We start from the raw sequence: 16,416 nt of genomic DNA, 5'->3' as shown, positions 1-16,416 counted from the left end.
TAAGTTACAAAAAATTATAAAGTGACACTTAAATATTTATTCAGATAGAAAGAGAAAAAGAAAAAATTATTACTCTATTTATAAGATAATTGTATTTTATAAAAAAAAGTAATTTTAAAATTTTTACCATAAAAAAATATTTTTCAAAATTATTATATTTTTTAATAAAATTAATAAATAATATTCTATTCTCAATTTTGGAACGGGCCGTTTTGAATCCAGAACGGGCCGTTCTGGTTTCAGAATGACCCGTTCTGCTATACTCTTGTTGTGTTAATTTTGCATCTGAAACGGCCCGTTTCAGATGCAAATTTAACACACCAAGAGTGCATCCAGAACGGTTTGTTCTGGTTTCAAAACGGGCCGTTCCGGTTCCAGGTATTTTCAAAAAAATTGGCATCCACGTGGCATCCACCTATGCATCTATGTGGCATCCACGTGGTCAACAGTTAACACTGTTAAAGAAATTTGGACGGAAGCCCCACATTGAAACCAATTAATTTATTAGGGACCTAATTGAAACCAATTAATTAGTTTGGGACCAAATTGGAACCGAAAATAAAAGTGAGACTAAGGGGAGTGTATTGGATTAGGATTTTAAAGGACTTTTTTAGTTAAAAAAAATCCTGCGGATTTTAAAAGACTTTGCAAGATTTTCATGACTTTTAAGATTTTGCAGGATTCTACAAGACTTAAAATCAGGATTTTAATGGATTCTGCAAGACTTTTAAATCAGGATTTTAATGGATTCAGTGGGATTTTGTGGAGTTTTGACATTTGATAAGATTTAAAAAAAAATTCATACATTCAAATTTAAAGAGTCAAAGACAAAAATAATTAAAAAAACAATAATGTCTAGATAAATAATAATAATAATTCTCCATAATATCATATCCTTTTTTTATAGCATCCACTATCAATTGTAACAATTCATCGGAATCTTTCTTGGTCCAAGCTTCATAGTTTTCTTTCTCTTTTCCTTTTTCTTTATTATTTCCTTGTGAATCTCCCATTTGAATTACTAAAATAATATATGTTGAAAACTAGTTATATAAATAATTATGGATAAGAGACAAAATCAATAAAATTATATTATTATTTTTAGAAGCACACCAATCATACAAGATCGAATATATCTTGACTATCCAAATGGATCAAATACCTCAGTCATTATAAAAAAAAACATGTAAAAACGAAAATATAGAAACATAAGATAATTTTTTATATTAAAAAAATCAGTATATTCGATACTGAGAAAATATTTAGATATATAATTTTTTTTTATATAAACGGAAGTATTTAGATATAGAGAATATATATATATATATATATATATATATATATATTATATTATTTTAGTTATATATTATATGATAATTTTTAACGATATTTATAAATGTAAATTATTCTAACAAATATTTTAACAATATTTTCTTTTTTAAAAAATAAGCTAATGAAGGCATAAATCCTAAACCCTAAAAAATTAGATACTGCAATGTCTTATGTTAATTTTCTTTTTTTAAAATATAAAAAAATCTTAATTTCACAATATAAAAATAAAAAAAAATCATAGTAAAAAAAATAATAATAATTGTTGAGTCATAAAAGGGGGAGAGATAAGAATAACAAATTCAAAGGAATGAGAGAGTTCGCAGTTTTTATGCTGAAAGGGTTCTTCACCCAACTAAGATCCATTTTCATCTCATTCTACTCACAGAAACCCTAATAAATTCATCTTATATATATTGTAGAGATTATGATATCAATTTCATCTTTCACCTTTTTCTTTTCTTGACCTGTGTTATAAAAAAAATTATCACTTAAAAGTTAAAATTTCAAGCATTTTTTTGTGTTATATAAAGGAACAAATTCAACTACATAGAATAAAATAAAGCAAGTCAATTAAAGAGAACGAACAGAAAAATAGAGCAAGTCAACGACACTATCATTTACATATCAGAGTTTCACAAAATAGGAGAATGGGATGAGAACAATACTACAATATTATATATGAGCAATGAACAATAGTGTAGTATTATTAGTAGAGAAAAAATGGAGAAGACAGGAGCATAGAAAAAAAAGATGAAAAACTCACTTGAAAATTCTTGAAACACTTGAAAAATCACTTCAAACAATCATTCAAAATCCGATGGGTTTGGATGGGATTGTTTTATGAATCTGGTATTTATAGATAACATTAGAAAGTCCTTCAAAATCCCTCTCATACAACAATCCTTTAAAATCCTTATATTTTTGAATACCAATGGATTATTTTTAAGTTGTAAAAAATCTCAAATGAATACCAGTGGATTTTAATGGACTCTTTGAAAAATCTTGAAAATCCAGATTGAATACCACTGGATTGTTTTTAAGTGACATAAAATCTTGATTGAATACCAATGGACTTTTTTACTCAAAAAAGTCTTTTAAAATCCTACGTAATCCTAAACCAATACACCCCTAAATTGAAACAAACAATTATTATAAGGGACCAAAATAGGTTTTTAGCCATTTTTTTTCGTGAAAAAAAAAGTGGTAACAAAATAGAGGTCTTCAAGTTTCGCAAAAGAAGCACACTTGATTATTAATGAAAGTTGATATAGGGTAATTCATTTATTTGAAGAATTTCAAATTTTTTGAGGTGAAATGTTTTGTTTGGATGAGGAATTTACAAAGAATTTGAAATTCAAGTATTTGTAAAATTCCTTAAAATAGTAGAATTTCAAATTTTTTCAAAAATGAAAGAATTTGAAATTTCTCATATTTTTTTTTATTTCACCTATATGTTTTATCTTATCTATTCATCCTTTTAATTATTAAATATTCAAAAATATTTTTAAAATTATTAAATATTATCTTATATTAATTTTTAAAATTATTAAATATTATTTAACATTAATTTTTAAAATTATTAAATACTTAAAATAAATTAATATTTATTTTTATAAAATTTAATTTAAAAATCTCAACATATAAATATATATTTAAAATTAATTTTACTATGATAGAATCAAATTATTATATTCAACTTAACAATTTAAAATTTAATAAACTTGAATTGACTCGTCCAAACAAAATATTTTAAGAATAATAAAAATTAAAATCAAAGTAATTTAAATACAAAAAATTTAAAATTCTTTAAATTTATAAAATTTTTCATCCAAACACAAATTCAGCTGTTTGATTCACTGTTCAGAGAAGTTCCTTCGATGCACAAATCGGGATTGAATAATGGACGTGGCCGCCTTTGCACCCAAATTACGAGGTTTTATACAGGGGCTTTTCTGTAAAAACACAAACTTTGAGTCCCTATTGTGAAATCGGTCAGAGGACTAAAAAGCAATATTTCTTGAGTTGTTTGTGTGTGCACCATAAAATGAAAAATACAAACGAGGTAATCTGATTTGATCTGCGAATGATGTTAGGAGGTACAACAGGGCTCTTCCGTTTTCACTTGAAACTCTGCTCTGCTCTTTCGACAACCATTCGGTACCCCTCCTAGATCAATTTCTTCACTCCATTTGTTTTCTAATTCTTTTCTCTGCTTTGAATGAAAGTATATAAAGTAAAGTTCTTATGGTGGGTGGGTCTCAGAATCTCCACTCATGAGTGATAATTATCATTATACTACTTACTGCCTTTGTAATTTGCTATGCATAATAACTTTGAATTCCACTGTAAGTTGAGTGGTTATTGTTGTTGTTGTTGTTGAGGTTCAAACTTGTTTTATCATGGCATTTTGCTTTAGTTTTTTTTAATAGGTCTTTACAGATTTTCTTATTTTTATTGAGCCTGACTTATCAAGTTCTACACTGTGGCAACTTATTTTAGTTTAGCTTTAGCACCTAAGTAGTTAGTTGTACATAGTCGGCTTACTTTTTTATGGTCTAATCTCATTTTTTTTAATGTTCGGCATTTAGAAGCAATATATAAGTGGATGTCTTTTGGATAAGCAGTTTTCAGTCACAGGGAGCTGTCTTGTATTATCATTGATTTAAACTTATTTATGAAGAATGAACAATTAATTAACTCAAAAAATGTTTTTTTAGTCAAAATGATTATGACTGTCAATACAATACTGAACTGTATGATTCCCATCACAACCAAAGTCTTTTGAATCTGATTGTTTTTAATTTTTAACCATTAAAAGTTAATCGATTGGCACTTGGCAGTTTTCGGATTTATTCGACAGAGGCATCTCCTGGCATAGAGAGAGTAACAAATGAAGTCCTTAAAGAATTTCTTGCCACTGTTGAAAATGCACGAGCATCCAGTGTGAAAGTCTATTACACATATATCGATAAGATGTGCAAGGCTGGAAATCTTTCAGCTGCCAGTAAAATGCTTCAAACTTTACGTGATAATAACATTGTTCTCACCCCTGATGTGTATAATCTCATATTAGTGGAGGCAAGTCAGAAGAATGAAATTGACCTTTCTTGTCAAGTTTTCAAGAAATTATTGTTGTCTTGTAAATCCCCAAGTGCAACTTCATGCCTCAAATTTGCCCAGGCTTTCACAAAAGTAAATGATTGTGTGGAGCTACTCAGATTTCTTGACGAAATATGGGAGATAACACGTTTTGGCAGATCAACCTTCATCAACAGGATCATTTTTGCCTTTGCCAAATGTGGACAGAAAGAAAAGTCCTTGGTGCTATTTGATCATCTCAAAAGACGGAGTTTTGGTCTGGACTTGTTCACATATAATATGGTTCTAGATATCTTGGGTCATACAGGCCATGTGGATGAAATGGTTAATGTGTTTGCGTCCATAAGGGATGCTGGTTTTGTCCCAGATACTGTTTCTTACAATACTCTAATAAATGGCTTGCAGAAGGCTGGAAGATTTGATATGTGCTTTGTGTATTTTAAGGAAATGACTGAGAATGGGATTGAACCAGATCTTCTTACATATACTGCAATAATTGAGTATTTTGGCCGATCAGGAAATGTTGAGGAATCGTTGAAATGCTTTAGGGAGATGAAACTGAAGGGGGTTCTTCCTTCGATATATATCTATCGATCACTAATCCATAATTTAAATAAAACAGGGAAGGTTAAGTTGGCAACAAAACTTTTAGAGGAGTTGAATTCATCATCAATTTGTCTAGCTGGTCCAGAAGATTTCAAGAAAAAAAAGAAGGCAAAGAAACACTTTAAAAGTTAGTTTTATCTTCACGTGTCTGATGTATTCAAGTTCACAGGTTTATATTGTCATTCTCTGCAATTTCTTAGTTGGAACGTGATGCTGATCATCATGTGTATGACTGTTATATTAGAGACGTGCAAGGGAAGGATATAATATTGATCAATTCAATTTCATCATTAGTTCTTCCAAGCTATATAGAAATGATTAGCTAATTTGTCGAGGAATTCTTTGTATTTTTTTCATCATATAGAGACTGCTCAATGTATAATTTTTGGTCAGTGTCTTGTGTGGAAAATGCATATAATGTTAATTATTCATCTTAATTGGCTCACTGGTTTCATATCAAAGATGTTAAAATTCATTGTTGAAACCACCTGCTTTTCAAATTTCAGTTTGTTTATATAAAAAGAAACAATAAATAAAGACGCATTTGGTTATCACTCCACAATGCCAGAACATGAGCATTATAGGTATACTTGGTTTGAGTTAGTGAAATTTGGAAAATAGTGACATGATTTTCAGTCTAGAATGATTACGAAGCAATTTTCTTTTCTATATCCTTGTGTTTTCAGTACAAAACGAGTGTAAAGTGGTTTTTATTCTATAATTTTTCACCTTCAAACTTTTCACTTTCTCGTATACAACCAAGCACAACCTGCTTCTACCAACACATTTTCTGACCTCAATCTATCACAAAAATGTACAAAGCTAATTATAAAATTTTGATGACATTATACAGAAATAGTTATAAATTTTATATAGTTTTGCATGTATAAAATATTATTTTATAGAAATTTCTATAATACTTCTTTCACTTCCAGGTTAATAATATTGACAGTTGCAATATTTTCATGTTTCAACTGGGAAATTGCATAATGTGTTTGGCAGAGAAAAAAGTCATCCCTTGAGGCTTTTATTCTCAAACTCTCCAATTGAAGATATAACTTCAAGTCATCATAATACTACATGATGGATATTTGGTACAAGAAATAACAGAAACATATCAACTCAAAATATATTGTAATCTGCTTCTGGTGACTTATATACGACTAGAATCTCTACCAAAGACGAATCTTCTTGTCCAATCTGAGATGACTAACACCCTTGTGCGCCAGCTCACTTGTTTGCTGAGAGTGGAACAAATATATTAAAGAAGGCATTATACACAAATATTGAGGCCAATTATGTGAACTTGACAGCATTGATCATTAGTTATTACTCATTACCTTGCATATATAGAATACCAGAGCCATTGAGTGCTGTGACCCATGGAAACCCAGTCTCCAGGAAGTTCTGCAGCTGCCTGCTCTCCACCAAGAGGAGCAAATTGCCCAAAATGCTTATACCTTTATGGTAATATGCAACCAAAATTTCAGGTACATTTTTGCACTTGATACCATTTTAATGTTCATGAACATTGGTGTTGGATTGATTCCCTCTACAAACGATGCTCTAACATTTTAAGACAGTATCTCATTGTAGGAATGGGTGGATAAGTATTTTCACGAGGATGTCATAACATCTATGATGCATCGATACGATGTGGCGATAGGATTAATTTAAATATATAGGATACGATACTTATAAGATACGTATCATCATGTGTATCAATGTTCATACAATATAATAAATGTGTACTTGTAATTTTGATCAAAATTTATAAACATTAAATATATAATTACTATTTTACAAATCCAAATTAAAAAAACATATTTATTGTACATTACTAAAAATAAAGAAATTATAAATCATTTCATCATAAATTACTTTTTATTATTTACAAATAGAAATAATATTACTAATTTCATTCCTTTCTTAAAATTATCTATATAGAAGACAATTTTCTTTTACATATTATCAAGGACTAATATTTTTATGTTACTATATTAAACATGTTTATATATCTTATTTAGCTATAATGGATATTTCATAATTTTTTAAAAATTTGAATACTTTATCGATACGTATCACCAATAAGTATTGGTAAAATATCTGAGAGTATCAAAATTGAATAAAATTTTCATAATATTTTTAAAAGCTATGATACTTCATTGACACGTATGAGTGAAGTATCTAAGAATATCGTATCAGATACGGATACGTGAAGCAAATTGAAGTATCAGTGCTTCATAGCATAACATAAATCTACTATCTAAGCACTTTATTGATTTTATCAGTCACCATAAAAGACACTAAAATTTACATTTTCTGAAGGATATTATCTCACTTATATAGTTGATATTGTGATGTTATCGTTATATACAATATGGTTTACCTGAAGGGACGAAACTTATGACGTCCGGATTTTCCAAATCTTATTGGACCTTCAGGATTCTCTGCACACTGATTCCTGCTGTTAAAGCATCTAGCCAGATATGTACCCTGTTGTGCAGCAACCTGGACATGCCAACACATCAAAACTTCCTCACCATGCATAACATATTTGACTACAAAGGAATGTGCACTAGCAAGCTTTCAGTTACTGGTGAATCCATATGGGCATAGCAAACCTGTGCGGTTGCTGGAAGACTCTTCAACTGTGAATCCACATGAAAAAAGGCCATCTTAAACTCTTCAATGTCTATTTCTTCCTTAGCAGTTCCTTGGGAATCTTTCCACAGAACAGACCAATCAAACAGATGTTGACTCTTCTTATAGACTTCCAATTGCGGATATCTTAAGATAATGTCATCTATCACATCCCTGAATTCTTGAATACTTAAGGTGCCTGATTTGTCCTTGTCTGCGGCTTCAAAAATGGCCAAGCAATCATCCTATAAACACAGGTGAATGAGTTAAATGTGACGGTATAATTTTAGCAACAATGGTCCATGCATGAGATTCACTATAAATTGTTGTTATATAATCTCTTATTATTAATTTTTTTTATATAATAAATATTACGTGTACTGATCTTCATACTGTAATAAGTCATCTAATCACAAATATGTTGAATTATGTACGTAGACTTTTATAACAACCGCTTTAAAATTCATATTAAAGATGATTTTTTATTGACTAGCCGTGTAAAAACTTTTACATTGAAAATACATATTTATGAAACTCTTTATTATATTACAAAATATAAAATTTTATTTAACTTGATTGTTTTTTTATAATTTTATTCTAGTTTATTACTTATAATACTATGTAATATTAAAATTACGTACTTAATTATCACTGGTTCAATCAAACCCGAAATCAAGATGATCAAATAACTTGGATAAGAGATACCATGATTTTACGTTGATTTATTGAAGAACAATCACCAATAGCATACACAGATTCACATCCCTTCACTCGCAACCACTCATCCGTTGCTAGGACATTCCTTTTACCCTGCACATAGAGCAATCCTAGCTTATACAGATTACATAAATAGTAGTTAATAATAGTTATCTTAAGCTAAGGGAACAGAAGCATGTCCAAGAGAAAACTACTAAATAAACATTTGATCTGACAAAGGATATACACACAAAAGAAATGAATGACCAAGGGGAGAACTGTGTTATAGAAATGCATGGAATTAAGCAACACCTGACCAATTTGTTCCATAAAATCTCTCACAATTGGACGAGTTGCAATTCCAGTGGACCATACAACCAATCCATGGGGTACAGAGCAGAACTCTCCTGTTGATTTCACTTTTACTGTGATTTCCTTGTTATTAACATTCACAACTCGGCATCCAGTTTGAACTTCTATACCATCTCTTCGAAACTTATGCTCCGCGAATGAACTAATTCTTTCATCAAACCTACAAAATTGAACATGACATTGCAATTAAGTTGCGACATTTATTATAGCCTGTGTGATGGGAGATGAAAATGTAGTTGGACTTGCTCAATGATTGGTTTTATTTTATGAAATTTTATATACTAGAAATTCAAGGAAAAAATTCTAGTATTTTAGAACGATTAAGTTCACGATCTAACTTGTCAATTCCACTAACATTGCAAAGTTAAAAATGTTATTTTGTGAAAAAACCTCAAGTCTTGAAAGTAATATAAAATCAAAATTGATATTAGTTTTTTTTGTCCATACAAATGATTTACACAGAATTTCAAAATTAACGATCAAAGATTAATCTACCTTCGCAGGATGTAACTGTCGTTGATGAAAGATTATTTTAACACTACAAAAATCGATTCTGGGAGCTAACTTTCAGTATTTCAAAACAGGCCTTATAATTATTAGAGCAAGAAGTTTGATTTTCATTATTGACACAATAAATGCTTTCTTACGTGTTCAAGATGTGTTCTCCTGATTGAATCACTGTTATCTTCACCTTATCTTTCACAGATGGGTATAAATTGACTAAATCCTCTTGGACATAATCATGAAGCTCAGCTGCAAATTCCACACCAGTTGGACCCCCTCCAACAACTATAAAATGTAGATTCGTCCTTCGTTCTTCCTCAGAAAGAGATGGAAGCACAGCCTTCTCAAAGCAATCTATCACAGTCTGTCTGATCTTCTGAGCATCCTCTACCTCCTGCATGATGATTTAGTACATTCTTGGATGTTGGATTAGTGGCAGACTGATTAATGAGTAAAATTGTTCTATGTTTTCCTTGCCTGAAGTTCAAGCTTTCAATGAATCACATGATAAACAGAAATCCTAAACAAGTATAAAATTTTTTAAACATTGAATTTTTATACATTACATGTTGTGTTCCAAACAAAAATGTGTGTACCTTAAGAAAATGACAATTCTCGATGACACCAGGGGTGTTGAATGTGTTTACTTGTGCCCCTATTGCTACAACCAAGAAGTCATAATCCAAAGAAAAATCATCATCTCCCACTAAGTTGTTGTTAATGTTGGAACGACATAAAACCTTTTTGTTTGCAGAGTCAATCTTAAGGCATTCTGCCTCCCAATATTTAATTTCTCCTTTTCTCTGCAATAATAGGGTGATGGAAACAACAGAATAGTGTGATAACAACAATCTCAAGACTATACATTGTCATGACTCTAGCAATCCTATTTTATAAGTTGGCCTCAGTAAAAAAAAATACTAACACCACTAGATTTCTCCTTATATTACAGTTACATGCACATATGTGATCATTTTTTATTTAAAAAAGTGACATATAGTTTATTCTATTTGTTAGAGCTTTTGCCTTGTATTGTTTACCTTTTTTATGATGTTTCGGACTGGCTCTACTATGCTCCGTGCTTCAACTGTCCCACAAGTAACACTGGGTAATAAAGGAGTGAATGCAAAGTAGTTTCGAGGGGAAACAACCTGAACATCATATAAGGAAGCATCGAGATCCTTAAGGAAACTGGTACCAGCCCATCCTGTTCCAAGAACCACCAATTTCTTTTTCTTGGGTTCATTAGTATCAGCAGCAGGAGGTTTAGGATCTGATCGTGATTCTGAGTATGACACCACACCTCCACCACTGCAATTTTCACGTGTAGGTAAACTCATCCATACAGAAAAATTCATTACCTTAAAACTATCAAATACAATATAAGCTGCATGCAAGGCAAGAAGCAAGAGACACTGATGCATGTATTGCATAATACATAGATATGATGCATTATTGTTCCATCTTTGCAATTATAGACATTATAAAGTTCTAATAACCTGCGTACATTCCCTCAAGAGCTCTCTCTCGAGATTATTGTCTTCCTAATCTTTTACAATTATATTCTCGGCATCAACATTGATATTTTTTCTAGATCCTACTTCATTTTCATACTTTCACCTATTGTTCCTATATGGTGTTAATTAATAAACATAACCACTATGACATACATATATATCATGTCAAACATGCATCGTATAGTAATTTCCATTTCTTTGAAATTGTTCCACTTTTCATCAATCCATTATACATTGGTGATAAAAGAGTACGTCATAAAAAGAAACAGACAAAGGCAGAAAATAGATTGATTTGTAATAATGATGATATGATGATAACCTTAGAGTGCAGAGTAGCACAAGCTTGTAGCATGAAGGGAAGCTGTGGAAAGCCTTGGTGAAGATGGAGGCAATCTTCATTGAGGTGATGAGATTCGAGAGAATCATAGGTGAAGACTTGGCAACAGAAAAATATTCGGAGCTTCAACTTATAAACTGTGAATTTCTGTTACAATCTCACACAGATTCAGTTGTTTACCTTACACTTGGACAGTTACGATTAACGACAATATTAACACGTGGAATTATATATGGTGTTTCAGTTCTTCATGTAAGAATAATGACTCTGCAGTGCATAGCAATGTCCATTATGTCCTTCTCAATTAAAGTGCTTGATAAAGAAATGACTTTAATTTTCATGATTGATATTATCAATAAATTACAAATTTAATTTCCTTGTATATGATTTGTAACATTATTCTTATAAAAGTGAATATGACTGTATGATAATATATATATATATATATATAAAATACATTGTAAATGTATTTTAGTTAAATCATAAATAAAAAATTACTTTCTTTTCTTGGTAATACATGTCAAGGATTTCAAAATCTTATTTAAAAATTAAGATTTTTTATCATGTTATATTTTAGTTATTCTTGAATGTATAGTTCAATAACATAAAATTGTTCTAATATAATTAATAGTATCGATCGTTAAAGACTTGAATATATAATTATATACGTTAAATATTTTTAGGTCATCCATAATTATCTTAGAACCTCATTCAAATTGTTTCATGTCTATAAAAATGATATATTTTAGTTTATTTTGTGTTTTTTTAAATCAAATCATATCATACATTTTAGATGCTATTAATCTGGATTAATTATTTATGTATTCAATTTATTTATTTAAATAAGTAATGAGTTTGGTATCCTTAATTATTAGTACATATTTTTGCAATTTTGTATTTAGATTGAATGTGCTAATTTTTTTTTTACAAAATGTGCTAAATTGTATAAATAACAATTATTTATATGAAATTATGCATGCATGTGTTGTGGCAGTGACAAAAATGTTTACGATGAAATCATCAAGTTTAATATTGATAAAGATCATACAAATTAAACTCTTATAACACAAAATTTTACATTATTCTTTAAAAATCATAAACATCAATTATATTACAGTATTTCTTAAACAATAGACATATTAGTCTTTAAAAATAAATTAAAAAAATTCGTGTGATTAACATTTGCAATTCTTTGAAATTTTATACTTTTAAAAAGAAATGTGTTTGTTATCAAATTTCTTCTAAAGTATTTGAAAGGTTCTTAATTAAAATGTTAAATTTGAGTTAAGCATATAGAAAAAGACCAAAGTTTTGGTGAAGGTAACAAGTGTACTTACTAGCTAGTAAAGGAACGAGCAACTTTTGTTACTAATATTACTACTTGGCCTACATGGCCCATGCTTTGTTTTCTCTTGTATCAACTGATTCTATGGGTGATTTTTATTCTCAGGGAATCTAAGCCTTTGTTTCTTCTTTGTTCATTTATTAGTTTTTTGATTTGTGGAGAAAAGATGGACACTGAAAATAGTTGAATAGTGTCAAGTCTAATAGTAAAGTAGTAATGCTAACAATAAAAAGTGTTGGAGATGGAGTAGGTGAAAACACATGATATTTTTATATTATTTCGTCTCAATCACTAAGATTACGTCCAATTCTCAATCCAACCAGATTGAGTTTTACTATCTTAAATAAGATACAAATATTCTTTCAACAAATTACTTCTGACTCAAACCTAAGTACTCCTTGAATTACTTCTTCAAGCAATCTACCTAAGTATTCTTTTCATAGATAACTTCTCCAAGCTTTAATACCAAGTATTCTTTTATAGTCAAGTCTCTCTAGACTCAAACAAGTATTCTCCATGACCTGAGGAATTTGTTTGTTCTTGATTTTTGCGCAAAACATAACTTTATTCACTTTAACATATTTGTGAGTTCCAAAGAATCTTTTTTAGTTAGATCTGTTAAGTGATCAGTTAGAGATGCAACAAGTAGTCATCAAACATTAGGCACTTAAGATCTTATGAAATCATTGTATGTTTTGTCTAATAACATCATCTATCTAACATTTTGTGTTTTATGCTTTGTCTGATTTATATTTTATAAAATATCTTCTCTTAGAAAAATATTTTGTTTGTTAATATTAAAACTTAAAAGCTTAAAGGATTCAAAATTATCTTTTGACTTAACATGATTTATTAAAAAAATAGAAAAAAAATAAGGAAAAAGTATTAGTACTAGACAAGGTATCACTGATGAGTAAAGATCATTTTCATTTCCTTTTCTCTCCATTTCTTCCGAAACTAAAGTTTTAAAAGTATAAATGTCACACTTTTTTAAAGTATGTATCAACTTTATTTTATTAATTTTTTCAAAAAAAAATTAAAGAATGGAAGAAATGGAAAGTAAAGAAATGGAATAAATTCATTTTCGTCATAACATGTTTAGGCTGTCAGACCACTTCTGAGCCTTGCTTAATCTAAAATATTTTAATTTAAACTAAAGAGACAAAAGTCTTGATGAATGTTCTAAAAGTGTCACAACATCATACAAAATATTATAGCAAAATATATATACTCAACAATAAAATATTAAAATATATAAATATTAATGGAATTTTTACATTTCATGATACATCAACAAGTCTTTAATTAATATCTTCTTTAACTGTTTTTCTTTTTCTTCCTATTAGCATTTCTAAGTTCATAATATCTTGGAGCATCCTTTTAACTTTGTCAAACAATTTTCCCTTATCAAAAGGTTAAAATTACCCTTTATAAGAATCAAATTAGACAAATATCTTCTTTGTTAAAAAGGGTATTATTGTATCTTAAACATTCAACTTTTAACCATTATTTGAAAACTAAAAGATTTCCTACTTTGTTTTCCTTTCCAAATTAAATCATTCAACAATTATATCAAACTCATTGCATTCGGAGTCATATAACAATATAGCAATTAAAATGCACTCGTCCTTTACTTTTTCACTCACATGACATCAATATGAGCATGTCTTGTGAAGCAAGAGCATTTAAGTTTAAGATGTCAATATGAAAATCATAGTTTTAAAAATTAATTTGGACCAATTGTTGTTGAGATTTCCATTGAAATTAACTTTTATTTTTGTTATAAATCATTTTAATTTTAACAATAGACTCAAACACGGTAAGTATATCAGTCGTACAAGTAGTAAATTTAAATCGTATCCACAAGAACTAGTTAGGTAAAATAAGCATTTAATAACTATTCGTGACTAAAGAATAATTCCAAGTTTTTTCATAGGTTGTCATGCAATTGAAATAAAGGTTATGATTTGTTGAAATTTTAAATCTATAAAACTATTTGTGTGTGTGTGGAAGGGATAGAAAATGATATTGTGAATTTGTGAGATTGTAGGGTCAGATATCACCGAACTTCACTCTGATGGATCATTGTTCTCTTATTGCATTCATTGCCTAGTCAACTCATAAGTCTACTCAAACTTAATCCCTTAGAGCAAGAGCCTAGGTGCATATATTGAATATCAATTCCTTGAGTATCCAATATATATACCTACAATACGGGTTATGGTTTAAGACTACTAATGGGCCAAGCTCCATTCCTAGATACATTTTTCACTAGGTATTTTGTTTCAGAGCTAGTTTCAAAGGCTATTTTCCAATACCCAATGGACTCTATATCAAGCAAAGAAGAATCAATCCAAAGAAAGCATTAATAATAGAAACATAACACAACAATGAATGAAACAAACATATATATCATTGATAAGGTGAAGATTACACAAGAGTTAAGTTGGTTACATCTAACCCCACAAAATATTGGGTAGAATCGCTCAAAACAATGAGGGTAAAACAAAAATAGAGATGGAAGAATCGAAGGAAAGACCCACACACAGCACGGTCCCAAGCACCGGGAATCCCTTCCACAGCTCCTAGAAGTCACCCTATGTGTGAATGAGGAAGGAAGCCTCGAAGATTTAATCAAATACGAGCTGGGTGAGTCAAGATAGGGTTTACACGCCCGGCGCGTTATACTTTGTGCGGTGCAAGGTCTTCTAGAGAGGTAATTACTCTCTGTCTCAAGGCACACCCGACGCGAATACTCTTGTGCCCAACATGATGTCTTATAGAGAGTTTAGATGCTCTCTGTCTCGAGGCACGCCCGACATGGAGACTCTTGCACCCGGCGTAGTGCTGAGTTACAGAGTGTGTTGCTCTTTGTCTTGAGCAAGCCCGACGCAAGTACTCTTGCGCCTGGCGTAATATTACTTCTCCTGCTCCTTAGCTCTTTTACTTTCCAATCCAATGAGTCTTCAATCTCAACTCTTCAACTCAATACTTGCACAAAAAATGAGGTGTATCAGGGTATTGTCAGATGATTTTTGGGTTAGCTATATCTGCACAAAATTGAATCAAAAGAGAACGATTATATTGCAATAGTGCATAGGGTGAGTAGAATTGTTCAATAATTCCTATCTAAAAAGAAGTATAAATGAGACTTAACAATTGTCTAACACATATACTATATTTAAGATTTCATATCAAAAAAATGCAAGATTTCAAGAAAAATAATAGATTTTTTTAGTGTCATGGAACTTGAATCCTATTGTGCACCCAGGGTTTACATACACATGTTTTTACATTAATATGATATTGTTCGCTTTGAGTTTAAACATTCATGGTTCTATTTTTAGTCATCTCCCAAAAGGTCTCATATTAATGGAGATTATGTGTGTTTTATAAACTTTTTTTTCTCATGATCTAATAATATGGAACTTTGTTTGTACCCGAACAAACCTCCCCTTAAATAAAGAATCATAGTTTAATCTCCCCTTCAATGAAAATCTTTTTATCATCTATAAGTATTCAATAGTGGTCCTTAGAGCTTTTTAATCACACCTACCAGTTCTAGATACTTGCATTAATGTTAGCTCACATCAACAGGACACATTACCTAACCTCCACACTGCTAGGAAGACGAGATCCCACACTTGAATCAACCACCTCTCATTGTCAAATATTCATCTAAGATTCTAATACCACTGTTCAACACTTGGAGTTCACACACACATGTCTTCAAATTGGTATAATATTGTCCTCTTTGAACATAAACTCTTCCAGTTTTATTTTTTATCATCTCTCAGAGAGTTGCATACCAATAGAAATTATATATACTTTATAAATCTTTATTTCTTCTCGATATGAAACTTTGTTATTTAAGAAGGCAGTGACCGCTGAATTAACATATTTTTATTAATACTTATTTGACTTAAATAATTTATATACATATATTAACTTCAATTAATATATTT

General features: G+C 30.0%; 2 protein-coding genes across 2 annotated transcripts; one reads left to right on the top strand and one right to left on the bottom strand.

The window, feature by feature from the left end:
* The first annotated feature begins 3,337 nt into the window (after positions 1 to 3,337).
* Positions 3,338 to 5,482, top strand: LOC109817645 (pentatricopeptide repeat-containing protein At4g01570). Its single transcript, XM_020382963.3, has 2 exons — positions 3,338 to 3,489; positions 4,173 to 5,482. The coding sequence occupies exons 1-2, from the start codon at positions 3,416 to 3,418 to the stop codon at positions 5,167 to 5,169; spliced, it is 1,071 nt and encodes a 356-aa protein (XP_020238552.3). The 5' UTR covers positions 3,338 to 3,415; the 3' UTR covers positions 5,170 to 5,482.
* Positions 5,483 to 5,965: 483 nt separating this feature from the next.
* LOC109817627 (external alternative NAD(P)H-ubiquinone oxidoreductase B1, mitochondrial-like) lies at positions 5,966 to 11,202 on the bottom strand. The gene is made up of 10 exons (XM_083065330.1): positions 11,089 to 11,202; positions 10,293 to 10,563; positions 9,849 to 10,055; positions 9,396 to 9,646; positions 8,689 to 8,908; positions 8,386 to 8,490; positions 7,662 to 7,925; positions 7,427 to 7,548; positions 6,378 to 6,497; positions 5,966 to 6,278 (listed from the first exon to the last, which is right to left on the bottom strand). Exons 1-10 carry the CDS (start codon positions 11,193 to 11,195, stop codon positions 6,191 to 6,193), a joined length of 1,755 nt encoding a protein of 584 aa, XP_082921456.1. The 5' UTR covers positions 11,196 to 11,202; the 3' UTR covers positions 5,966 to 6,190.
* Between the last annotated feature and the right edge of the window lie 5,214 nt (positions 11,203 to 16,416).

This window comes from Cajanus cajan, chromosome 10, assembly GCF_000230855.2.
Source record: "Cajanus cajan strain Asha chromosome 10, NIPB_CcT2T_4, whole genome shotgun sequence".
Lineage (NCBI taxonomy): Eukaryota > Viridiplantae > Streptophyta > Magnoliopsida > Fabales > Fabaceae > Cajanus > Cajanus cajan.
Note: the sequence above shows the minus strand (reverse complement) of the source record. Positions and strands in the feature narration are given on the sequence as shown.